The sequence below is a fragment of the Salvelinus alpinus genome, chromosome 9 (genome assembly GCF_045679555.1).
Source record: "Salvelinus alpinus chromosome 9, SLU_Salpinus.1, whole genome shotgun sequence".
Lineage (NCBI taxonomy): Eukaryota > Metazoa > Chordata > Actinopteri > Salmoniformes > Salmonidae > Salvelinus > Salvelinus alpinus.
The window spans coordinates 37,078,278-37,105,714 of NC_092094.1; the positions used below are offsets into that span (position 1 = coordinate 37,078,278).

At 42.5% G+C, this 27,437-nt stretch overlaps 2 protein-coding genes across 4 annotated transcripts in view; both read right to left on the reverse strand.

Moving 5' to 3' along the window:
* LOC139584749 (partitioning defective 6 homolog alpha-like) overlaps positions 1-18,562 on the reverse strand; it is a 49,765-nt gene extending 31,203 nt beyond the window's left edge. Inside the window, exons 1-2 of the mRNA XM_071416930.1 lie at positions 18,285-18,562; positions 3,473-3,695 (exon numbers count right to left, since the gene is read on the reverse strand). Of these exons, the coding sequence (XP_071273031.1) occupies positions 3,473-3,695; positions 18,285-18,380 (319 nt within the window). The 5' untranslated portion in view covers positions 18,381-18,562. The remainder of the gene's footprint in view (positions 1-3,472; positions 3,696-18,284) is intronic.
* A 5,821-nt stretch (positions 18,563-24,383) lies between these two features.
* LOC139584765 (myb/SANT-like DNA-binding domain-containing protein 4) lies at positions 24,384-27,018 on the reverse strand. 3 transcript variants are annotated; one of them, XR_011676824.1, is made up of 10 exons: positions 26,698-27,018; positions 26,352-26,422; positions 26,088-26,264; positions 25,936-25,997; positions 25,767-25,853; positions 25,638-25,679; positions 25,398-25,569; positions 25,283-25,318; positions 24,634-25,187; positions 24,391-24,564 (listed from the first exon to the last, which is right to left on the reverse strand). XR_011676824.1 is itself a non-coding variant. In XM_071416961.1 (8 exons), exons 1-7 carry the CDS (start codon positions 26,853-26,855, stop codon positions 25,435-25,437), a joined length of 732 nt encoding a protein of 243 aa, XP_071273062.1. In that variant the 5' UTR covers positions 26,856-27,018; the 3' UTR covers positions 24,384-25,318; positions 25,398-25,434. The 3 variants fall into 3 exon arrangements, 1 of the variants encoding a protein (XP_071273062.1); XR_011676823.1 differs by having other exon boundaries at positions 24,388-24,564; positions 24,634-25,318; XM_071416961.1 differs by having other exon boundaries at positions 24,384-25,318.
* Positions 27,019-27,437: the final 419 nt, after the last annotated feature.

Sequence of the window (27,437 nt, forward strand, 5' to 3'; positions counted from 1 at the left end):
GGGGAGGGACTGGGTGAACATCTATCCACGGTGGCAGCTCAGGTGCGGGACGCAGACCCCGCTCCACCGCTGGCTCACCCCACTTTGGTGGCACCTCTGGTGCGGGGACCCTCGTCGCCAACCCCGGACTGGGTACCCTCGTTGCGGGCCCCGGACTGGGCACCCTTGTTGCGGGCCCCGGACCGGGCACCCTCGTTGGCTCTGGACTGGAGAACGTCGCTGGAGGCTCCGGACTGGAGAACGTCGCTGGAGGCTCCGGACTGGAGAACGTCGCTGGAGGCTCCGGACTGGAGAACGTCGCTGGAGGCTCCGGACTGGAGAACGTCGCTGGAGGCTCCGGACTGGAGAACGTCGCTGGAGGCTCCGGACTGGAGGCCTACGTTGGAGGTTTCGTGCCATGACTCCTCACTGGAGGCTTCGTGCCATGGATCATCACTGGAGGCTTCTTGCCATGGATCATCACTGGAGGCTTCGGGCCATGGATCATCACTGGAGGCTTCGGGCCATGGATCATCACTGGAGGCTTCGTGCCATGGATCATCACTGGAGGCTTCTTGCCATGGATCATCACTGGAGGCTTCGTGCCATGGATCATCACTGGAGGCTTCTTGCCATGGATCATCACCGGAGGCTTCGTGCCATGGATCATCACTGGAGGGAGGAGACGTATGGGCAGTCTGGTACGTTGAGCTGCCACAGGGCTCACCAGGCTGGGGAGACACACAGGAGGATTAATTCTAGGCGCAGGCACAGGACTCACCAGGCTGGAGAGACATACAGGAGGCCCTGTCCTAGGCAGAGGCACCGGATACACTGGGCCGTGGAGGCGCATTGGAGGTCTCGAGCTAGGAGCCTGCACAACACGTCCTGGCTGGATGGTTACTTTCGCCCTGCAGATCCGGGGCGCAGGTACAGGACACACTGGGCTGTGCAGACGCACCGGAGACACAGTGCGCAGAGCCGGCGCAGGATATCCTGGGCCAAGGAGACGCACTGGAGGTCTGGAGAGCAGGGCTGGCACAGCCCTTCCTGGCTGGATGCTCACCCTAGCCCGGCAGATGCGGGGAGCTGGAATGTAGCGCACCGGGCTATGCACGCGCACGGTGCGCGCACGGAGACACCGTGCGCGCCACCGCATAACACGGTGCCTGACCAGTACGACGCTCGCCACGGTAAGCACGGGGAGTTGGCTTAGGTCTCCAACCTGACTCAGCCACACTCCCCGTGTGCCCCACCCAACAATTTTTTGGGGGCTGCCTCTCGGGCTTCCTTGCCAGCCGTGTTCCCTCGTAACGATGCCGCTCTGCTTTCGTTGCTGCCTCCGCCTTCCTTAATGCTTCCACCTGTTCCCATGGAAAGCGATCCCTTCCGGACAGGATCTCCTCCCATGTCCAGAATCCCTTACCGTTCAGGATGTCCTCCCATGTCCATTCCTCCTTTCTACCACACTGCTTGGTCCGTTGGTGGTGGGAAGTTCTGTCACGGCCGTTAAAAGATGGACCAAGGTGCAGCGTGGTGAGCCTACATTTTCTTAATTGAATAAAAATGACGGCGAACAAACACTACAAAAACAAACCGTGAGGCTACAGGCTATGTGCCCTAAACAAAAGTCAGCTTCCCACAAACACAGGTGGAAAAAATAGCTATCTAAGTATGGTTCCCAATCAGAGACAATGATAGACAGCTGTCCATAATTGAGAACCATACCCGGCCAAAACATAGAATAGAAAATCATAGAAACACAAAACATAGAATGCCCATCCCAACTCACGCCCTTACCAAACCAAAATAGAGACATAAAAAGGATCTCTAAGGTCAGGGCGTGACATGGTGACTTATCAATATTGATGAATAACAATAGTTTTTCCACCTCTCCCACACTAACTGCAATAAATTCAAAACAGCAATTCGTCTCTTTCATTATTAGATTTTTTATACAAAAATACGATGTTTCACTGTTCAATGTTGTCATTTCACTTTAGAGTTTTTCCACTTTACTAGTGAAATAGTCATTGAAATTACTGGCAATATCAAAAGGTTTTGTTATAAATGACCATTAACTTCAATGAACGATGGAGATGAATTGGGGTTTCTGGCCAAGATATAATTTAAGGTACTCTAAAGCTTTTTTCCATTGTATTTTGTCATTTATCTTGGTTTGGTAATATAATTTCTTCTTCTTTTCAACTAAACTTTTCAAGTTTAGTCACAAAATAGAGATGGTTAACTACAATACCCATCTATCTCTACTGACCTGGATAACATCGTGAGCCTGACGGATAATTATGTAAAGTGCTAATTGAGTCATCGATACCTTCCTGTAGCAATCACAAAGCAGCTCGACATGGCTAATAAAGAAGCATAATAATGGGATTTTTTTTTTTTACAAACAGGATGGTATTCTAAAACTGGGAACAATAGCAGCCATTCTCTTTCCAGATTAACATTTCCAACTGAATTAAGCAAACAAACAAAACAATAAAACAACAGAACATAGAAAGACTCGACTATAAATAATGGGGGAGCAACTTTTAAGAGCATTAGTGGCACATTTCCGGAATGCTGCCCTGCAGAATTGGTTTTGATCAAACTCACTGACCGTGATGGGGCATTAGGAATGGAGGAATTGAGAGGGAGCTAAAGAGACGGTGAGAGAGAGACAGACGGACAGAGAGAGAGATGATTAAGAGGGATAGAGAGCATGTGGTGGGGAAGAGAAGGGAGCATCAGAGGTTTGTGTGTGTGTGTGTGTGTGTGTGTGTGTGTGTGTGTGTGTGTGTATATGTGTATGTAAAAGTCTAGGGGTGAGATCAGGGAGAGGAGCCAGCCCCGACCCCCAGTTCCAGCCCCTATCCCCAGCTCCAGTCCCTTAGCCTTAGCGCCAAACCCAGCTCCATCCCTTCTCAGCGCTGTGCCTTCGCATTCCTGAGGTCTGGCCCAGCGCCAGACAGTCCTACCCACTGAGGCAGGCCAGAATGGCAACAATGAGCAGAGCCCCAGACACTCATCCCCTCACAATACAAACAACGTCATCACCATTGCCACACTGACTGACTCTCATACCTCCACTATCAGTCACAGTAAGAAACACAGCTGTCAACAACATTACAATAGAGCCACTATCGCTAATGACTGCACAATAACAAAAGACATAACATTTATTTAGTCATAAACACACAGTATAATTTTCTGCTAGCTCAAACTCAAAGTTCCTTTTCATGACCTACAACTGAAACTTAAAAAACACACCAAGGACAGTGCCGATAACGAACAAGCATCAAGAGTGACAAGCCCACTTCAACACAACAGCCAACAGGCTTTGGAGCAAGAATACAGGGACTCTGCAATAAGGTCAACATCAATAGCAGAGAGCTTTAACCAACAATGTAAGCTACCAATGAGGTTTCTCTTATAAATATATATACTCTTAGCCCCCTCCCATCCCATCCCTCTCTCCATGATGCAGCCTCACCTCTCTTCTGGATGATGATCCTGAGCAGTGGGTTGGCTGAGGAGAGGGCTTTGTAGAAGTTGTCATCATTGTTGATTGGCAGCAGGTCACCCTGGATGTCAGCATATCCCAGCAGCACTTCCACACCGGGGATGTGGTGAACGGTCTGCAGCAGCCGGTAAAACTCCTGAAAGCCACAGGTGCCGCTCTTCTTCAAAGCGAAACGTCTGTACTCGGCCTCAAACTGGAAAACAAAAAGGTCAGAGAATATTGTGTCATGAAAGCAAATTCATGAAGAATGGTGCATCATGACATCAATTTTACAACAAACAACAGACTCCAACATAAGCCTCGGCCATGACATTGCCATTCACTGCTAAACCAACCATTCACAATGCACCTATATTCCACCATTGCTTTTCATTGTCTTGCATGCATTCTGCATTCTTCAAAACATAACCTAGGTATTACTTTTACATCACAGAGCTTGACATGTAGACATCGTCCAGTATGTAACAACTGGAGTCATGTTCTGAGACCTCCTATTAGATGCAGCAGGGACCAGGGCACAGCCCAATGATAACACAGTGGATTGTTGATCATTGTGAGGTAGCCGTGTAGCACAAATACATAAAGAGCGCTGTGGGGACAACACAAGATGTGAGCTGTGCTTGTCTGTGTGGAGATGCTGCCCTGCACAGTCAGTGAATTTCTCTCTGAGGTGCTTCTCACATAGAAACACACACAGCAGGTTGTCACTCCTCTAACACAATGTGCAATCACATCAATGTTTGGTGCCACTTACTTCCCCAATCACAAAGACAGGGAGACACATATACGACAGATTACAGAGTAAAGGAAAAACAGGCAGGATGAGCAATGGTGCACCACCCGTTTAAAATCCATTGGCTGTTTTCATGATAACATGATTGACTGGTTTGTGTGTCCAACCATATTTACAGTCTGAAACAAATAATGGGATATGCACTCAGTGATTGTGGGCTCTCACAGAAAATGAGTGGGTCTACTCTACACTTCTTTTCCTCTCCATTGAAGAAGAATACATTGCATGCTTTACTGAGCAGGAGGGGTGACTGATTATGCCATTTCCACCCAAAAACAGAAAAAAGAGGAAGCAAGGGGAAGATATCAGAACATTGGACATTGGGGAATAATAACATATTGTACAGGATACATTTGTACTGTAGTGAAGCAGTCTCTATAGTAATGCAAGGTCTCTTTCATGATCATGTGAAACGTCAATTGCTATGGAAATGCTGGGATGTGTTTTTCTATGAAAATTATGTTAAATTTAATTATGATGCAACTAAACTCAGCAAAAAAATAAACGTCCTCTCACTGTCAACTGCGTTTATTTTCAGCAAACTTAACATGTGTAAATATTTATATGAACATAAGATTCAACAACTGAGACATAAACTGAACAAGTTCCACAGACATGTGACTAACAGAAATGGAATAATGTGTCCCTGAACAAAGGGGGGGGGGGGGTAAAAATCAAAAGTAACAGTCAATATCTGGTGTGGCCACCAGCTGCATTAAGTACTGCAGTGCATCTCCTCCTCATGGACTGCACCAGATTTGCCAGTTCTTGCTGTGAGATGTTACCCCACTCTTCTACCAAGGCACCTGCAAGTTCCCGGACATTTCTGGGGGGAATGGCCCTAGCCCTCACCCTCCGATCCAACAGGTCCCAGACGTGCTCAATGGGATTGAGATCCGGGCTCGTCGCTGGCCATGGCAGAACACTGACATTCCTGTCTTGCAGGAAATCACGCACAGAACGAGCAGTATGGCTGGTGGCATTGTGATGCTGGAGGGTCATGTCAGGATGAGCCTGTAGGAACGGTACCACATGAGGGAGGAGGATGTCTCCCCTGTAACGCACAGCGTTGAGATTGCCTGCAATGACAACAAGCTCAGTCCGATGATGCTGTGACACACCGCCCCAGACTATGACGGACCCTCCACCTCCAAATCGATCCCGCTCCAGAGTACAGGCCTCGGTGTGACGCTCATTCCTTTGACGATAAACGCAAATCCGACCATCCCCCTGGTGAGACAAAACTGCGACTCGTCAGTGAAGAGCACTTTTTGCCAGTCCTGGCTGATCCAGCGACGGTGGGTTTGTGCCCATAGGCGACGTTGTTGCCGGTTATGTCTGGTGAGGACCTGCCTTACAACAGGCCTACAAGCCCTCAGTCCAGCCTCTCTCAGCCTATTGCGGACAGTCTGAGCACTGATGGAGGGATTATGCGTTCCTGGTGTAACTCGGGCAGTTGTTGTTACCATCCTGTACCTGTCCCGCAGGTGTGATGTTCGGATGTACCGATCCTGTGCAGGTGTTGCTACACGTGGTCTGCCACTGCGAGGACGATCAGCTGTCCATCCCGTCTCCCTGTAGTGCTGTCTTAGGCGTCTGTGGAACTTGTTCAGTTTATGTCTCATTTGTTGAATCTTGTTATTTTCATACAAATATTTACACATGTTAAAACAAATATTTACACATGTTAAAACTTCTTAAGTATAGGGGGCAGTATTTCGCAGTCTTTCGCTGTAAAGCATAATTTCAAAATCTGAGACAGGTGATTAACAAAAGGCTAAGCAGTGTTTTGCAATATTGCACTTGTGATTTCATGAATATGAATATGTTTTAGTAATATTATTTGACTGTGGCGCTATGCTATTCACCGTTGCTGATGACAATTATCCCGATACCGGGATGGGTAGATCAGAGAAGTTAAGTTTGCTGAAAATAAACGCAGTTGACAGTGAGAGGACGTTTCTTTTTTTGCTGAGTTTACATGGAGATTTAAATCAAGCTATTCAAGCTATTCATCTCTACTTTCTTGTCTCTTTCGCTCTTGCATCAAAATGTTAATAAAGTTTTAATAGGAGACAGAATGCGATCGGATCATCATCTAATTGGCCTTCATATAACTCTTATAGAATTTCCACGTGGACGGGGATATTGGAAATGTAACCAAAGTTTACTGGAGGACAACTTATTTTTAACTAAGACAAAGATTTATAACTGAATTATACAGTACAATATAGGTTCAGCAAATCCCCTTATTGTCTGGGATACCTTTAAATGTACCTTCAGAGGTCATTCAATTCAATATTCATCAGTAATAAAAAATAAGTTTCTGGCTAAAGTGACAAGACTAACAAGGGAAATACATGAACTAATAGTACAGGTATATAGCAATAAAAATGTAACTACAGAGATACAAAATAAGTTAGAGGAAAAACAAAAAGAACTGGAGGAACTTATTCAAGAATGATCTAATGTAATCTATTACGAAAATAAAGCAAACTGGATGGAATATGGAGAAAAACGCACCAAATTCTTCCTGAATCTCCAACACAGCAACGCTAACAAAAATAATTTGCAGAAACTAGTTACTGAAGACGGAGTCATTTATGATTCTACAAATGATATTTTAAAAGAGGAAGCTAAATATTTTAAGCAGATGTTCTCTTTTCCATCTCATCCTCAGCCACTGAATGATGATTACTGTAAGGAATTATTTCCAAATAATAACAATTTTGAACATTAACAAATGTACAGAAAGATCAATGCAAAGGCCAAATTACAGAGGAATCACTTTGAGGTTATTAAATCCTTTCAGTCAGGAAAAACTCCAGGGCTTTTGATATGCTCAAAGCTCCATTCTTAGCTTGTTTTAACTACTCCTTTAGAAATGGTAGTCTGTCAGGTACTCAGCGGGAAGGTCTGATTTCACTATTATTAAAACAAGACCCAGGTGGCAAATATAAAGATCCAGTTTATCTTAAAAACCGGAGGCCTCTTACGCTTCAATGTTACACTTCAAAAATACTAGCAAAATGCATAGCAATCACAACTAAAAAGGTTTTACTAAGTATTGTTCATCCTGATCAGACAGGTTTTTTACATGGACGATACATTGGAGATAATATACAACAACCACTAGAAATAATAGAACATCATGAAATATCTAAGAAGCCAGGCCCGGTATTTATAGCGGATTTTGACAAGGCCTTTGATAAAGTAAGACTGGATTTTATTTATAAATGCCTGGATTTTTTCAATTTCTGTGATTCTCTTATAAAATGGGTAAACGTAATGTATAGCAACCCCCTGGTGTAAAATAGTATATACCGGCTGCATCTCAGAGAGTTTTGAATTGTCAAGAGGAGTTAAACAAGGGTGTCCGCGGTCACCAAATATATTTGTTATTGTCATCGAATCGCTAGCTATTAAAAACAAAGGTGTCCATGTGTGCCAATGACTCAAGATTTATATTGAGTCCGCAAGCTAGATCCCTGCAATGTGTCATTGAAGATCTAGATAACTTTTCTGGACACTGGACTAAAACCTAATTATGATAAGTATACAATATTACGCATTGGATCTTTAAAAAATACAACTTTAACATTACCCTGCAGTTTACCTATAAAATGGGCTGATGAAGTAGACATACTTGGTATTCATATCACAAAAGATATGAGAACTCCAGAATAAATTAAAATAGAAAACTTGTAAAAATAGACAAGATCCTGCAACCATGGAGAGGTACAGTTGAAGTCGGAAGTTTACGTACACCTTAGCCAAATACATTTAAACTCAGTTTTTCACAATTCCTGACATTTAATCAGAGTAAAAATTCCCTATCTTAGGTCAGTTAGGATCACCACCTTATTTTAAGAATGAGAAATGTCAGAATAATAGTAGAGAGAATGATTTATTTAAGCTTTTATTTATTCACATTCCCAGTGGGTCAGAAGTTTACATACACTCAAGTAGTATTTGGTAGCATTACCTTTAAATTGTTTAACTTGGGTCAAACGTTTCAGGTAGCCTTCCACAAGCTTCCCACAATACATTTTGGCCCATTCCTCCTGAAAGAGCTTCTGTAACTGAGTCAGGTTTGAAGGCCTCCTTGCTCGCACATGCTTTTTCAGCTCTGCCCACAAATTTCCATAGGATTGAGGTCAGGGCTTTGTGATGGCCACTCCAATACCTTGACTTTGTTGTCCTCAAGCCATTTTGCCACAACTTTGGAAGTATGCTAGGGGTCATTGTCCATTTTGAAGACTCATTTGCGACCAAGCATTAACTTCCTGACTGATGTCTTGAGATGTTGCTTCAATATATCCACATAGCATCATGATGGAGGAAAACTATCTATTTTGTGAAGTACATCAGTCCCTCCTGCAGCAAAGCACCCCCACAACATGATGATGCCACCCCCGTGCTTCACGGTTGGGATGGTGTTCTTCGGCTTGCAAGCTTCCCCCTTTTTCCTCCAAACATAACGATGGTCATTATGGCCAAACAGTTCTATTTTTTTCATCAGACCAGAGGACATTTCTCCAAAAAGTACGATCTTTGTACCCATGTGCAGTTGCAAACCATAGTCTGGCTTTTTTTATGGAGGTTTTGGAGCAGTGGCTTCTTCTTTGCTGAGCGGCCTTTCAGGTTATGTCAATATAGGACAAGTTTTACTGTGGATATAGATACTTTTGTACCTGTTTCCTCCAGCATCTTCACAAGGTCCTTTGCTGTTGTTCTGGGATTGATTTGCACTTTTCGCACCAAAGTACGTTCATCTCTAGGAGACAGAACGCGTCTACTTCCTGAGCGGTATGATGGCTGCGTGGTCCCATGGTGTTTATACTTGCGTACTATTGTTTGTACAGATGAACGTGGTACCTTCAGGCGTTTGGAAATTGCTCCCAAGGATTAACCAGACTTGTGGAGGTCTACAAAAAAAAATCTGAGGTCTTGGCTGATTTCTTTTGATTTTCCCATGGTGTCAAGCAAAGAGGCACTGAGTTTGAAGGTAGGCCTTGAAATACATCCACAGATACACCTCCAAATGACTCAAATTATGCCAATTAGCCTATCAGAAGCTTCTAAAGCCATGACATAACTTCCTGGAATTTTCCAAGCTGTTTAAAGACACAGTCAACGTAGTGTATGTAAACTTCTGACCCACTGGAATTGTGATACAGTGAATTATAAGTGAAATAATCTGTCTGTAAACAATTGTTGGAAAAATTACTTGTGTCATGCACACAGTAGATGTCCTAACCGACCTGCCAAAACAAAAGTTTGTTTACAAGAAATTTGTGGAGTGGTTGAAAAACGAGTTTTAATGACTCCAACCTAAGTGTATGTAAACTTCCGACTTCAAATGTCTATTTATGGAAACATTTCCCTGATTAACTCCTTAGTCATATCTCAGTTTACTCACTTACTTATGGCGCTGCCTACTCCTGATGATCGCCATGTCTCATTTTCAATTAATTGTAAATTATACTTTTTTTTAAAGTGTCTCTCTTTTTCAAACAAGTATTGCAGAGCTGGCTATAATTTCAATTTCATCTCCCTGAAAAGAGAGAGCAAATATTATGGCTGAACTCAAATGTGATGGTTGATAAAATACCTATATTTATGGGAAAGATGTTTGAATAGGGTATTTTGTTTTTAAATGATATTGTAAATTGGAATGGTAGAGTTATGTCTCTCATGGAGTTATCAGAATTGTATCAGAAGGTCTGCTCAATCCAAGATTACAACCAATTGATTACAGCATTACACCAAAAAAATGGAGGCAGGTGGCAGCGGGAGGAGGTCGGGAACTGGTCTGTCTGCCCAATATAAAGGATCAAAACTGGCAGAGGAATAAAAATAGCATAAATAGGAAAGTATACCAGTTTAATTTGAGGACCAGGATGTTGACAGCTGTGCCATACAGATTGCAAAATAGTTGGGAAGAGATTTTTGATGTACCGATTCTATAGTACAGGGTAGAGGTCGACCGATTAATCGTAATGGCCGATTAATTAGGGCCGATTTCAAGTTCATAACAATCGGAAATCGGTATTTTTGGACACAGCCTTGTTCAGGGGCAGAACGACAGATTTTCACCTTGTCAGCTCAGGGATTCAATCTTGCAACCTTACGGTTAACTAGTCCAACGCTCTAACCACCTGCCTTACTTTGCACTCCATGAGGAGCCTGCCTGTTAGGCGAATGCAGTAAGAAGCCAAGGTAAGTTGCTAGCTAGCATTAAACTTATCTTATAAAAAACAATCAATCATAATCACTAGTTAACTACACATGGTTGATGATATTACTAGTTTATCTAGCGTGTCCTGCGTTGCATATAATCGATGCGGTGCCCATTCGTGAAAAAGGACTGTCGTTGCTCCAACGTGTACCTAACCATAAACATCAATGCCTTTCTTAAAATCAATACACAAGTATATATTTTTAAACCTGCACATTTAGTTAAATATTGTCTGCTAACATGAATTTCTTTTTACTAGGAAAATTGTGTCACTTCTCTTGCAACAGAGTCAGGGTATATGCAGCATTTGGGCCGCCTGGCTCGTTGCGAACTGTGTGAAGACTATTTCTTCCTAACAAAGACAGCCAACTTCGCCAAACGGGGGATGATTTAACAAAAGCGGATTTGCGAAAAAAGCACAATCGTTGCACGACTGTCCCTAAACATAAACATCAAACATCAATGCCTTTCTTAAAATCAATACACAGAAGTATATATTTTTAAACCTGCATATTTAGCTAATAGAAATCCAGGTTAGCAGGCAATATTAACCAGGTGAAATTGTGTCACTTCTCTTGCGTTCATTGCACGCAGAGTCAGGGTATATGCAACAGTGTGGGCCGCCTGGCTCGTTGCGAACTAATTTGCCTGAATTTTACGTAATTATGACATAACATTGAAGGTTGTGCAATGTAACAGGAATATTTAGACTTATGTTGGCCTGATATGGTTCCCAATCAGAGACAACGATAAACAGCTGTCTCTGATTGGGAACCATATCAGGCCAACAAAGACATACAAAAACCCTAGATGACCCACCCTAGTCACTATCACGCCCCAACCAACACAGAGAAAAAACAGCTTACTATGGTCAGGGCATGACAGTACCCTGAGGTTCCCAATCAGAGACAGCTGTTTATCGTTGTCTCTGATTGGGGATCATATTTTAGGTAGCCATTTCCCTTTTGTGTTTGTGGGATCTTGTCTACATTGAGTTGCCTGAGTGCACACCTGTAGCTGCACGTTTTGTTTGTTTGGTTGTTTGTTGTTTTGTTAGGTGAGTTTCAGTTGATTAAAATTATGTGGAACTCTACTCACGCTGCGCCTTGGTCTACTCTTTTCAACGATCGTGACAGAAGATCCCACCAAAAATGGACCAAGCAGCTTGTACAGGAGGAGTGGACTTGGGAGGAGAACCTCGATGGAAAAGGACCCTGGACGCAGGCCGGGGAGTATCGCCGTCCTAAGGAGGAAATAGAGGCAGCGAAAGCGGAACGGCGACGATACGAGGAGATAGCTCAACGGAGCAAGCACGAGAGGCAACACCAAGAAAAAAGTTTCGGAGGGCACATGGAGCAGTCGGCGGAGCCGAGGAGTGAACCAGAGCCAGTCAGGGAGTCGAGTGAGGAGTTCGACGCAAGATTCCGGAGAGAGGTGCTGGCATTGAGAGCGCTGCAGAGCGTGCGTGCTGTGGTGCGTGTCATCAGCCCGGTGCCACCTGTACCGGTCCCACGCATCAGGTCTCCAGTGCGCCTCCACAGTCCAGTACGTCCTGTGTCTCCTCTCCGCACTCGCCCTGAGGTGCGTGTCATCAGCCCGGTGCCACCTGTAACGGTCCCACGCATCAGGTCTCCAGTGCGCCTCCACAGTCCAGAGCTTCCGGCGACAGTTCCCAGTCCGGCGCTTCCGGCGACGGGCCACGGTCCGGGAACCTCCTGAGACGGTCCCCGGTCCGGAGCCTCCAGCGACGATCCACGGTCCGGAGCTTCCGGCGATGCGCCCCACACCGGAGCTGCCCCCGATGCCCTGCGTCATCCATCCTAGATTCCCTCCCGGACCCTCCCCTATTAAGTCAGGTTTTGCGGTCGGAGTCCGGGAGGGAGGGGGTACTGTCATGCCCTGACCATAGTAAGCTGTTTTTTCTCTGTGTTGGTTGGGGCGTGATAGTGACTAGGGTGGGTCATCTAGGGTTTTTGTATGTCTGTTGGCCTGATATGGTTCCCAATCAGAGACAGCTGTTTATCATTGTCTCTGATTGGGGATCATATTTAGGTAGCCATTTCCCTTTTGTGTTTGTGGGATCTTGACTACATTGAGTTGCCTGAGTGCACACCTGTAGCTTCACGTTTCGTTTGGTGGTTGTTGTTTTGTTAGGTGAGTTTCAGTTGATTAAAACTATGTGGAACTCTACTCACGCTGCGCCTTGGTCTCAACTTTTCAACGATCGTGACAGTTAGATAAAATACGGAACGGTTCCGTATTTCACTGAAAGAATAAACGTTTTGTTTTTGAGTTGATAGGTCATTAAAATGGTAGAATCCGTAAACTAAGGCTCGTATTTCTGAGTGTTATTATGTTATAATTAAGTCTATGATTTGATAGAGCAGTCTGACTGAGCGATGGTAGGCACCAGCAGGCTCGTAAGCATTCATTCAAACAGCACTTTCGGGCGTTTTGCCAGCAGCTCTTCGCAATGCTTCAAGCATTGCGCTGTTTATGATTTCAAGCCTATCAACTCCCGAGATTAGGCTGGTGTAACCGATGTGAAATGGCTAGCTAGTTAGCGGGGTGTGCGCTAATAGCGTTTCAAATGTCACTCGCTCTGAGACTTGGAGTAGTTGGTCCTCTTGCTCTGCATGGGTAATGCTGCTTCGAGGGTGGCTGTTGTTGATGTGTTCCTGGTTCGAGCCCAGGTAGGAGCGAGGAGAGGGACGGAAGCTATACTGTTACACTGGCAATACTAAAGTGCCTATAAGAACATCCAATAGTCAAAGGTATATGAAATACAAATCGTATAGAGAGAAATAGTCCTATAATTCCTATAATAACTACAACCTAAAACGTCTTACCTGGGAATATTGAAGACTCATGTTAAAAGGAACCACCAGCTTTCATATGTTCTCATGTTCTAAGCAAGGAACTTAAACGTTAGCTTTCTTACATGGCACATATTGCACTTTTACTTTCTTGTCCAACACTTTGTTTTTGCATTATTTAAACCAAATTGAACATGTTTCATTATTTGTTTGAGGCTAAATTGATTTTATTGATGTATTATATTAAGTTAAAATAAGTGTTCATTCAGTATTGTTGTAATTGTCATTATTACAAATAAATAAATAAAAATCGTCCGATTAATCGGTATCGGCTTTTTTTGGTCCTCCAATAATCGGTATCGGCGTTGAAAAATCATAATCGGTCGACCTCTAGTATGAGTTGATATACACTACCGTTCAAAAGTTTGGGGTCACTTAGACATTTCCTTGTTTTTGAAAGAAAAGCACATTTTTGTCCATTTAAATTACATCAAATTGATCAGAAATACAGTGTAGACATTGTTAATGTTGTAAATGACTATTGTAGCTAGAAACGGCAGACTTTTTATGGAATATCTACATCGGCGTACAGAGGCCTATTATCAGCAACCATCACTCCTGTGTTCCAATGGCACGTTGTGTTAGCTAATCCAAGTTTATAATTTTAAAAGGCTAATTGATCATTAGATAACCGTTTTGTAATTATGTTAGCACAGCTGAAAACTGTTGTTCTGATTGAAGCAATAAAACTGGCCTTCTTTAGACTAGTTGAGTATCTGGAGCATCAGCATTTGTGGGTTCGATTACAGGCTCAAAATGTCCAGAAAAAAATTACTTTCTTCTGAAACTCGTCAGACTATTCTTGTTCTGAGAAATGAAGGCTATCCCATGCGAGAAACTCCATGCGACTCCGGTATGCTGGCCTTCTAGGCAGAGCTGCTAAGAAAAAGCCATATCTCAGACTGGTCAATAAGAAGAAAAGATTAAGATGGACAAAAGAACACAGACACTGGACAGAGGAACTCTGAAACTCTCAAAGATAAAAGTAAAAAAAATAATAATCAAAATAAAACATAACAAAAAGTAAGTTTGAATGAAAATGAGGGGCAGTGTTGTTACAGTTAATGCCGGTTTGCCTGAGGCTGATGCTGTGCAGGTGTTTGTACACATGCAATATACACACACGCTCGTTCAAATGCACACATGTGCACATACACAGACATGTAAATATAGCCATACATGCACTCAAACATATTCAGTTGGCCTTGCTGTTATGATTGTTGTCTTTTGCTGTTAGATGACTTGTGATGTAGTTGTTGAGCTGCTTCACTGCAAGTATGGGCTCCCGAGTGGCGCAGTGGTCTAAGGCACCGCATCTCAGTGTCACTACAGGCGTCACTACAGATCCTGGTTCAATTCCAGGCTGTATTGGCTGTATTCCAGCCGTGATTGGTAGTCCCATAAGGCCGCACACAATTGGCCCAGCGTCGTCCGGGTTAGGGTTTGGCCGGGGTAGGCTGTCATTGTAAATAAGAATTTGTTCGTAACTGACTTGCCTAGTTAAATAAAGGTTCAATAAAAAAAATAAAAAAGTATATTGTATGTTTTAAATATTCTATAAAAACATAAAACTATTTAAAAAATATATATAATTCAGAACTACATTTTTCGGGGAACAGAATCAGAACCAGGAACAAAAGTGATCCAGAACAGCACACTTATTTTTAAAAGCATGGGAACCGTTAATAATATTATTTTACGTTACGGTCATTTTTCCCGGTCCCCCCAAAAACACAACAAATCGCCCTCACTCTGTCACTCAGAAAATCTTTGCCAGTGTGTGTGTGTGTGTGTGTGTGGCCAGGCTACCTGCCCCTCCCATAGGCTACCGTAGCCTACTGACTTTACAACTGCAGTTCAGAAATTAAGGAAAGAGATGTTTTTATTAGAAGGTTAAGTATCTCTAACGGTCGCCCCAGCGTGAGTTGTTTTATGCACGTGATGTCAGATGCACTCACTGTTCCAAAATGTGATTGTTACGCAACAGGACAGTTAGCCTATAGATAATTAGCAGGCAGCGCAGGTTATGTTTCATCTTGTCAATTTCTAATTATTTTCTAACAAGTTGTATTTTCTAAAAGACAAGTAGCTAAGCTATTTGCCAGCTATGTGTGGCGCCATGTCTGTTGACATTATACAATGCATTCTGGGTGTCACAATCTCACAGACCAAAGATGTTATAATGAGGTGAAGGAATGGTTCATTTATCTTTCGGGTGAACTCACGGATGTGAATGAAGGGAAGTGGATGATCGTAGACGACACACCCCCTTAATAAACATGCATACTATAAACAGACCAAACTCATCTTGCCTCCTCTTATTATCTTTGGTTGATGAGAAAAAAACAAGCATGCATCTACCCATCGTCTGATTACTTTCCATATATATATATGACTGCTTGTGTTACCTCAATCTTTCCTCAGTTAGCGCTAGAACAAATGTAGCCTACATTTTTCCGGTTTGGATGATTGTGTTATGGTGTAGCTACTTCTATGAATGTCTGATCATCCCATCCTAAAATAAACTGGTCACAGTCTGGACATAACTTTGTAAGGACTGTGTTTGTGCAAAATGTTTCTGTGAAAAAAAAGAAGTGTGGCCAGCTCAAATGCTGATTGTTGTGTCAATCGGACGTTCTAATCAAGCCTTCTAATCACACCGGTTTGATCATATTCAACAGGGACCACTAGAATTATCACACCCATTTGTTGGTACGTGTGAAAAGTTTAAGGATACTATAGGTATCATGTTTAACATTGGATTTATTAACTACAAAAAGGTAAGACGTGTTTTTATTTTAATTCTGGTGCCGCTCTGCACACACAAGCTTGTTAGCTATCTTGGTCCAACGTTAAGCCAACTCTCTGAAGGTCAAAGACATTAAAAGTTCCTCCGTTGAAGCTGCTCCTCCGTAGGTATAATTCAGATAATGCATGTCATAACAAGATGCCCAGCACTTCAAGCTAAGCCTCGTCCTCCACCCTCTCTCTTCACACATCGCATTTCGCACCCTACACTTGTCTGACATCTGTCCAATGCACGTGTAAACAATTATCGCTTAGCCATTCCATAGCAAGCTGCTCTATCCGCACTGATTGGTGAAGTAATTTAATATCGAGCTAAATGTAAAAAATTTAATATAAATCCAAGTTTTAAACAAGAACATAAAGGAATGATATAAACTGTTAGTTTTTTTGTTCGAACCAGTTGAGAACTTTATTTTGCTGGTCAGAACAGAACAAAAAAAAAGTATGGTTCTGTTCAGAACGAAACGATTGGAAAATAATTTTGATTATGATTAAATCCACTCTTCCTAAATATCACCTACATAGCAAGTAATCAAATGAGAATAAGTCTGTGTGTAGAAAGTGATGGTAAATGTGGGAGAAAACAAGTGAGTGAGTGATGGACAGGTTAGTGTAGCGGCTCCTACTCTATCCCCCACCATCCCAGGGCTCCAATAGGCAGAACAACTTTGCTGAGTCATGAGTGTCTGTACTCGTTTGGAGAAGCAAGCCTCCTGTAGAACCGTGTGAAAGGCTGGAGTGTTTTCTTTTCATTATTAATTCATATATTCTCTCCCACCAAACACATAGCTATTAGAGAGAATAAGAAGACACTGACAATAAAGAGAGAACCTGTTTGCTTTTGAGACATTGCCTTTGATACATTTTAAGACGCTGCGCTGCAGCTGAGGCACATACTTGACATACAAACATGATTAGAATAGAATCCACTGTCAACAAGTTGTTAAAAATCACTGGTGAGGAGAGACAGACAGTGAGGCAGTTGCACTGCACATTACACTGCACAGAGAATGCATGTATAGATATCTCCATTTAGAGTAAACACCACAATCCGTAGCATATTGTCAGAATTTGACATACACACTAGTATGGTGCATTCTGAGCATACTAGATTGTTAAAGATTCTGACCTGTAGCAAACAATAGTAAAACATTGAAAAAGTAATAATCAGAGTCATTAACTCCATTTAAACACTTTCCATAAATGCAGTTACAATGTTTGTTCTTTGTGACAGAAGTCCATAGAGACACGTGGGTTTTACTGAAAAACATCTGTGTTGCCAGGACAGACAATGTGTGTTCAAAGTATTGTCATGCTATTATTTTTATAAAAAGACACATTGACAGAGTATAATTGACAGACAGTTTATTTTAATGTGCTACACTGATGAGGATGATGATAAAAAATAATAAACGAATAATCACCCCGTGTAGGCTGATAATGATAATACATATATAAATGCATATATAATTTATTGTAAATTGTAAATATTTTTATTTATAGGTAGGCTATGGCCTATGTGCTCTATTCATTTATGGTGAATCGGTGAATTCATTGACAGTGAGCTTATGGTTTATCGCTACTAATACCATGTTTCATGCATAATTAATCAGCCAGGCCTAATGTTATAATTAACCGCGTACAACTACGCTCTATTCTGCGGCAAAACAGCGCGCTACATTTCGAAGAAATTACAACAGCAACGGATAGTGCACTTCCATAGCCGAGAGCGACAATGCAAACTGTCATTGCCTCCTAGGCTACTACATAGTGAAATAGAGGCAGACACGTTCCAAGCTGCTCCGTCTCAGAACGTCGTGGCGACAAAGGCACCAACATCAGTGTTTCCCGCTCTGATTATGATTAGTTACGTGGGGAATTCAAGAGCGGATAGCGCAATACTGACAGATCCAATTTATACCGCTTGATTTGGTTTAGCCCTGAGCACCGCAGGTGTTATCCATGCGCGTGCCTGATAAGGTAACCTATCAGCAAATAAACTGCGGTCCACGAGTTCCACGGTAACCGCATTATGAATGTGAAATTAATAAACCAGCCACTTACTTTGCTCTTGACCTCGACCACATTGTCGGTGTTTTTCAAGGGGGTCCTCTGGTACCTTGACATGTTAGCGCGTTGAACCCCAGCGGATAGGACCATCCACAGGCTTTCCTCGAAACAGGTTTAAGCAGGCAGTCAGTCACTTCGTCGTAAGCGCATTTGCTCGCAGCACCATGGGGGCTGATAGACGCACAGGTACAGTTCTTAAACAGTCCTGGTTCTGTAGTAGGAATCAGATCTGTGATGGAAAATGTTGTCCTCGCGATGGGCAGAGCTACACTGCCTCAATAACAATGACGTCAGCTAGACACGCCGATTGAAGGCGGGGATGGGGTCGTGCGTGGGGTCAGCTGAAATGTTTCAGTCGGTGTTGCCCAGGAGACCAGGAGGCAAAGAGCAGGTGAGACAAGGTTCACTGACTTACATTTCTCCAATGAGTGTCAAAAGTAATTTTTAGGAAGTGACTTTGTCTCTTCCTAAAGAACAGAATCCCGATTATTCAACTCAATTAATGTGATGATGTGATGATGCGATTTTACCTGAGGTCATTCAATGACAAAACGGTAATGGACAGGATTTTTACAAAATAAATATATACAAATAGAAAAAGTGGCAATGTTGTACTTAAACTATATAGGCCAACCCTTGCTTGTAATATTGGGAAATGGTCTTTGCTGCCACTGCAGTATTCTCACACTGTATACCATGGATAAAGACTTGGCAAAAACATTTCTACATATGTGTTCTACATATGGATTTATCTCATCAGCGATGACCCATGCATTGACATCCAGTTTCACCAGTCTCTCTCTTTTTCTCTCTCAATTCAATTAAGTATACTTTATTGACTTGGAAAGTAAACACGTACATTATCAAAATTAACATAGCTACAATGATCAAAGATAGGAATATGGCTCACATCAACACCATTGCCCCAGAAACCCTAGACACACTCCAATTTGCATACCGCCCTAACATATCCACAGATGATGCAATCTCTATTGCACTCCACACTGCCTTTTCCCACCTGGACAAAAGGAACACCTATGTGAGAATGCTATTAATTGACTACAGCCCAGCGTTCAACACCATAGTGCCCTCAAAGCTCATCAATAAGCTAAGGACCCTGGGACTTAACACCTCCCTCTGCAACTGGATCCTGGACTTCCTGACGGGCCGCCACCAGGTGGGAAGGGTAGGTAACAACACATTCGCCACGCTGATCCACAACACAGGGGCCACTCAGGGGTGCGTGCTCAATCCCCTCCTGTACTCCCTGTTCACTCATGACTACATGGCCAGGCACGACTCCAACACATCATTAAGTTTGCCGATGGCACAACAGTGGTAGGCCTGATCACCGACAACGACGAGACAGCCTATAGGGAGGAGGTCAGAGACCTGGGAGTGTGGTGCAAGGACAACAACCTCTCCCTCAACGTGATCAAGACTCCAGCCATCCTAGTCATAGACTATTCTCTCTGCTACCGCACGGCAAGCAGTACCATAGCGCCAAGTCTAGGTCCAAGAGGCTTCTAAACGGCTTCTACCACCAAACCATAAGACTCCTGAACATCTAATCAAATGGCTACCCAGACTATTTGCATTGCCACCCCCCCCTTTTACACCGCTGCTACTCTGTTTTTATCATCTATGCATAGTCACTTTAATAACTCTACCTACATGTACATATTACCTCAATTACCTCGACTAACCGGTGCCCCCCGCACATTGACTCTGTACCGGTACCCCCTGTATATAGTCTCGCTATTGTTATTTTACTGCTGCTCTTTCATTACTTGTTACTTTTATTTCTTATTCATATTTTATTTTGTTATATTTTTTTTAACTGCATTGTTGGCTAGGGGCTCGTAAGTAAGCATTTCACTGGAAGGTCTACACCTGTTGTATTCGGCGCATGTGACTAATACAATTTGATTTGATTTGAATATACTAGACTGTTTGTAATTAAGCAATAATAATGATAGTGATACTCATATTAACAGCAATTACAACAAATAGTAATAAATAGGCAAATATGAATAATCGCACTATACACTTCTCACTGGCTGTCCTTCAGGTTGTGGCAGGTGGCCACAAATTTAGCTGCTATAACACAGCATTTTGTTTTTTCACCAGGTATGTTTTTAAGTTTGTCTTCATCATTTAGGTATTCAAATTATTCATATTGTTTTATAATTTTGGGGAAGAATGTATTTCTTATGTCAGAATATCTGTCACAGTTTGACAGAATGCAGCTCTGTCTCTATCTCTTCCTGGAGGAAGCCTGTCCTCTCTGTGCAGCCAAGTTTGCCTGTGACGACCGGTCTCTATGGCCAGATAAGTCTGTGTTTTCTTCGGTTTTCTGTCAGTTACAGTGGTCAGATAGTCTGCCACCGTGTACTGTCTGTTTAGAGACAAATAGCATTGAAGTTTACTTAGATTTTTTTGTGGTTTCTTTCCAATAGGTGATATATTTTAATTTTTTCTATGTGATAATTTGTTTGGGCCAGATTTGCTGAGTAGTGTCCCGAGGCTTTGTTGGGTTGGTAGTCATTAGTGAATTGAGCCTCAGGACCAGCTGGCGTAGGGGACTCTTCTCTATGGTCACCTCATGGCAATTGAGGGCTTTGTATCGTATACTTTATGTTGTAGATATGTAGTGGTGTAACGATGTTATATGATGTACTGTTTTATCTTTTGTTTTATGTGTAACATGAGTGCCTTGGTGTGGTTGGACCCCAGGAAGAGTAGCTTCTGCCTTGGCAGCAGCTAATGGGGATCCATAATAAATACAAATAAAAAATACAAATACAAATGGCAGGAGTGGGGGTCACTTGTTTTTAAATGATTGTACAATTTGGTGGCTCTTTTTTGAATATTAATAAGAAAAGGGAATTGGCCTAATTCTTCTCTGCATGCGTTGTTTGGAGTTTCTCTGTACTCTGAGGATGCTCTTACAGAATTCCGCATGCAGGGTTTCAATTGTGTGTTGTTCCATTTGTCAAGTTCTTGTTTTGTAAGCAGACCCCACACTTCGCTGCCATATAGTGCAGTTGGTTCTATTATTAATTTGAATATTTTGAGCTGAGATCCTAATTGGTTTGTCTAATTTGATAGATATTTTAATGACATAAAAAGCCCTCCTTGTCTTTTAGTTAATTCACGGCCAGGTTGAAGTTCCCTGTGGATCTGATTTTTTTTGTCCCAAATATGTGTAGGTGTGTGTTGGTTCTCTACTAAACAAAAATATAAATGGAACATGTAAAGTGTTGGTCCCATGTTTCATGAGCTGAAATTAAAGATCCCAGACATTTTCCGTATGCACAAAAAGCGTATTTCTCTCAAATGTTGTGCACACATTTGTTTACATTCCTATTAGTGAGCATTTCTCCTTTGCGAAGATAATCCATCCACCTGGCAGGTGTGGCATCTCAAAAATCTGATTAAACAGAATGATCATTACACAGGTGCACCTTGTGCTGTTTTGTCACACATCACAATGCTACAGATGTCTGAAGTTTTATGCGACTTGAATTTTTGTTCAGTATAAATCCAGATTGCCACACTTTTACTCCTACCCACATCTACATACTGTATTATCTCAATTACCTCAACTACCTTGTACACCTGCACATTGACTCTGCTGACTGCAGGAATGTCCATCAGAGCTGTTGCCAAAGAAATGAATGTTAATTTCTCTACCGTAAGCTGCCTCCAATGTCATTTTATAGAATTTGGCAGTATGTCCAATTGGCCTCACAACCGCAGACCACATGTAACCATGCCAGTCCAGGCCTTCCACATCCACCTGCGGTATTATCTGAGAGCAGCAACCCGGAAGGCTGATGAAACTTAGGAATATTTTTGTCTAAAACTAATTCTGATTGGCTTGGCATGGCTCCCCAGTGGGTGGGCCTATGCCCTCCCAGGTCCACCCATGGCTGCGCCCCTGCCCAGTCATGTGAAATCCATAGATTAAGGGCTAATTAATTTGTTTCAATTGACTGATTTCCTTATATGAACTGTAACTCAGTAAAATCGTTGAAATTGTTGCATGTTGCGTTTACATTTTTGTTCAGTATATGAGTGGAGCCCAGTAAAAATGGATATCGGTTTCCCTGACATCTGGATCTTTTCTGGAATATCATTGTTTTGTCTTTTTGAGATTGAATGTCAGGGCCCATCCGACAGAACTGTTGCAGATTATCTAATTGTTGCTGTAACCTTCGTTTTGTGGGGGACAGCACCAGGTTATCTGCATACAGGAGCCATTTTATTTCTGTATCGTTAAGAGTGAGGCCGGTGGATGTTTATTGTTCTAGTGTTTTTGCCAATTACGAATAATCCTGAATCAATCATGAATAATGATGAGTGAGAAAGTTACAGACGCACAAATATCATACCACCTCCGCTCCCCTTTTCACTTACCATTATTCACGATTCATTCAGGACTATCTTTAATCATGGTACCATCCACATGAATGTAGACGTGTTTAGAAAAGTATTCTATTCTTATTTACAATAAAAGTGACTCCAAAATGACACAATACATTATTTATCATTCATTTCTCTTGGGTGTGGTTGGAAGTCCAACGGCTTATATGAAAACTACACCACAATTATTTGTTTTGCAATAAATAAGTTTTAAAAAATGGGTTTGTTTAAACACATAACAAAACCTACTAATTATAAATGTATAAATGAATTGATAGGTAATAACATAAAATAATAGTGTGTGTCACTTTCCCAATACCTTTGGAGCTCAAAAAGACTCAAGATATTCCCCTGTTTTACTCTGCACCTTTGGGAAAATAAATGTGTATGTTTATTTCTGTTGTCTGTGTATCATTTCCTTTAATATTACGTCAGGACCACAAGCTTTTCTGAGTTGCAGGGCCTGTATTTTTCCCGATTTGTTATTTTTGTGTTATTTGGGGAATCCAACGGGTTCTGGTTGTATTTAATTGCTGATTGAAGAATTTTACATTTTTCATAGATTTCTTTTTGTTTTGAATTTGAATGTCTTAATATTTCTTCAAAATGAGTGTTCCATAGGTACCCATTTTGGATTGCCAATTCTTCTCAGTGTGGTTTGTTTAAGCAGCAGTAGCGGTGCGTGGTTAAAATCACTGGGGAAGCCAAGCCAAGGGGAAAAAAGCCATGATACAACCTACACTACCAGTCAAAAGTTTGGACACACCTGTTCATTCAAGGATTTTTCTTTATTTTTTTTATCATTTTCTACATTGTAGAATAATAGTGAAGACATCAAAACTATGAAAGAACATATGGAATCATGTAGTAGCCAAAAAAGTGTTAAACAAATCACCCTTAGCCTTGATGACAGCTTTGCACAGTCTTGGCATTCTCTCAACCAGCTTCACCTGGAATGCTTTTCCAACAGTCTTGAAGGAGTTCCCACATACGATGAGCACTTGTTTGCTGATTTTTCTTCACTCTGTTCAACTCATCCCAAACCATCTAAATTGGGTTGAGGTCGGGTAAATTAGTAGGCCAGGTCATCTGATGCAGCACTCCATCACTCTCCTTCTTGGTCAAATAGCCCTTACACAGCCTGGAGGCGTGTTGGGTCATTGTCCTGTTGAAAAACAAATGATAGTCCCACTAGGCGCAAACCAGATGGCATGGCGTATCGCTGCAGAATGCTGTCGTAGCTATGCTGGTTAAGTGTGCCTTGAATTCTAAATAAATCACTGACAGAGTCACCAGCAACTCTGGCCCTGGTCCTGGCATGGGCATGGTTGTAGGCCTGCTGTGCTTCCTGGGGGTCTGTGAAAGGTGTCAGGAGAAAAGGCTGGCAGCCATACCCCCTGTCTCCCAGCAACACACCAGAGAATTCACCTGTCAACACAAAATCTCATCATTACTACCTCATAAACACAGTGATATTCTTGACACAGCCATGATGGTTATAAATAGGGGTTGTGTGGCTTACCTTGTGATAGGCACTGATAGATTTCAGAGGCCCGAAAGATTCTGGAGTCATGGACTGAGCCAGGCCATTTTGCCACAACATTGCTGATCACACAGTCAGCATTGCAGACCACCTGAAATCATAAGATGAGGAATATTACACCAATCAATGCACATCACTGGCAATGCAGAGTGTTCGTCAATGGACAATATCAAAAAGTTATGTTCACCTGAACATTAATGCTGTGAAAGGATTTCCTATTCACAAAATCGGCCTCATGGGCACCTGAGGGGGCTTTTATCCTTATGTGTGTGCAGTCCACTGCACCAATGACATTGGGGAAACCTGTCACACAAAGTAATGAGTATCCTACTATGTGTTAACAGTTGTCCTGTAATTTGTAGATCCTCTTACCTGCAATCCTATAGAACTCCTCTTTGATGTCACAGAGTCTTCTGTGGCCAGGGAAGGAGATGAAGACATCTGCTAATGCTTTGATAGCCAGACACACTCCTTATTGTGCGGCAAATTGTGGCCTTGTTCAGCTGTTCTGCATCCCCCACTGAGTACAGGAAGGCTCCACTAGCAAAAAAGCGCAAGGCCACACAAACCATTTGCGCCACACTCAGTGCATGGCTCCGTGCAGTGCGGTGCTTAATCCTGGGACCCAGTAGTCTGCATAGATACCTGATGCCATCTGCAGAAGACCATCTATATGAAAGATACAGGTTATCAGGGAAGGCCAGTGGGTCCAACCGGTCCCTGAAGACCCTTTCTCGCCTGAAGGCTCTCCTCAGCACAAGTGCTTCTTCATCCACCACATCTCGCACGAATGGGCATGCCATTGTCAGAGCAGAAAGGAACACACAATTTTGGGCCTTCATATAGGCTAGTGGCCACACCTGGTGCTGGGGGGGGTGGGCAAAAGAGGGCGATGCCTTATAACGATGACTTGGTTGTACTGATTGCTGGGAAAATAAAAACCTTAGAAAGATGCCACCGTCCTGTGTGCTCACAATAAGAGCTCATATGTCATGGCTCACTTGACTTTACGAGAATATACCTAATTTTTATTTTGAGCTGTGTCATCTTCTTGGAGCTGGGGGAGGAAAGAAAAATAATGATTAATACATTTGTGTTACAGTTAGCATACAGTGTACATTGAAGGCATATCTCACCTCCCTCTCAAGTTTTTTTATTTCAAGGTCCAGTTCCCTAATTGTCCTCTTTTATTTCAGACTCCAGTGCAAGATTTTCCATCTTTTTCTTCTTGTACTGAATGTCTATGTCTGCCAGTTCTATTTGGCGCCGGAGGTGGTTGCCATACAACTTTCTGATAGCTTGTGAGCTCTGTGAACACAATACAATTAGCGCAGCTGGAATTTGGCAGGATGTGGTGTCCTTTTATTAATACGCACTATGTTGCCAGGCTGGTTTTCCAACTGTATAGCATCTGGGTCCTGTAAAAGAAATTAGATTTTTTGATTTTGATGAGGACTCCTCACCATTGTAGAGTAAATAGTACTTTCACAGTCTTAACATGATACCTCATGCCTTCTGGAATCCAGAGAGATGGTCGTCTCCTCATCATCGTCTCCATCATGTGCTGTTGCTGCTGCACTGGGGCCTTCACCCTATCACATTTAATCGGATTCATATTGAAGCTAGTAGACAAGACATGCCAGGCCTACAGTATGCCTTTGATGGAGTACTCACTGGATCAGCATCGTCTGGTGCTTGTGCTGGTGGCTCTAACAGGAACACAGTGCTGCCAGACACTGCAAGGCAATAGGTAAACCAAAGTCAGACAGTCCAAATTGATTCAATATGAATGTGGTTGTATCCCATGTAGAGATGGAAGGACATACCTTGAATGAAGCGGGTGGCATCTTGGGAGGAACCTATGCTCGTCTCTTTCCCCCCAGGGATCCCCTCTAAGACGGGCCTGCCTTTATTTAGCTCCAAGGCCATGTCCTCTGCTGGGGTAAGGTCAGCCTTTGGTGACCCACCACCCGTGCCTTGTCTGTGGGTATTCTTTTTCACTGCTAAAACAGTACAGACAATGTGTGAGCAGGCACCTTCTGGGTACAATATATGCTTGTGCTTTGTTAAATATTAGTCAGGGACCATACCATTCTGCAGAATGTTCTTGTATTTGATTTTGACCTGCTGCCATGTCCGTTTTGGCCCGTTCATGTTTAATCTACACACACACATTTAATGGAGTCACACTGCAAAAAATTACTTGGTATTTTTGTCTTGTTTTCAGTAAAAATATCAAAAAATTTATCATAGCTTTATACAGTGTGATGGAGTTACTTTACACAATTTCACTCATATCTGCAGTGCATTTCAATTAAAAATTTAACCGTTTCATAATTACAGTACAACTGCATTTTTGGAGATGTGAATTAAATATTTGAATTGTAATTGTGATGTTTCAGCGGAGCGGTGAGTGTGTAATTGTGCACTACTTACGCATTCAGGCGGTCTGCAATACTTTGCCACGCTTTTTCTCTTTGCTTTATCACTGTGGCGGTGTTGCCTTTCTTCTTAATTATATCTTTTACCTCCTCGTATGCCTCCATGAGGATTTGTGCTTCCGACGGGGAAAAGTACGCGGCTCTAGTTGCCATGGTAAATCAGTTAATCTGTGATCTGTGGCGGGGTCTATTTGAGTGAGCCGTGAGCGCGCACCTATCCAGGATTGGTTTCACCTGGCTTAATGAATCCGTGTCTGCTCATCCTGGCTTGGTCTTTGTGCAACCAATTAAGCCTGGACGCACATGTTTTGGCTTCATTGAGCTCAGCTGAGTCATTTATCCCAGATGTCTTAATTCTACTTTTGTGCAACAGGCCCCTGTTAGTTCATATTCCTTGACAACATGATATATAGACCTAAGGCCGAGGCAATAAGAAAACAAAGTGGGCAGAATAAATTCAACCACACCATTGTTTCATCACAAAACTCGGTCCGGTGTAGTCCACAAAACATATTACATGTAACAAACAGTTACATCACTTACAGCATGGTCAAGCAAGTTAATGTTACTGACATTTTCAAGCTACTAGACAACTATATTGGTTTAGAACCACAGAGATGCAAATAAAACCCTCTGCTTCCACTATTCCAGCACCATTTCAACATTTCAACGTCATTTAATTACCTATGCTTAGTCTAATACAGTAACAACTGAAAGATACCAAAAATGATTTAG

Coding starts and splice junctions, on each gene's coding strand:
- LOC139584765 (XM_071416961.1), bottom strand. CDS start 26,855: ATGGCAACTAGAGCCGCGTACTTTTCCCCGTCGGAAGCACAAATCCTC. Junction 26,423..26,697: donor ATTGCAGACCGCCTGAATGC/GTAAGTAGTGCA, acceptor GTGTGTGTGTAG/ATTAAACATGAACGGGCCAA. Junction 25,854..25,935: donor CACCAGACGATGCTGATCCA/GTGAGTACTCCA, acceptor TAAATGTGATAG/GGTGAAGGCCCCAGTGCAGC.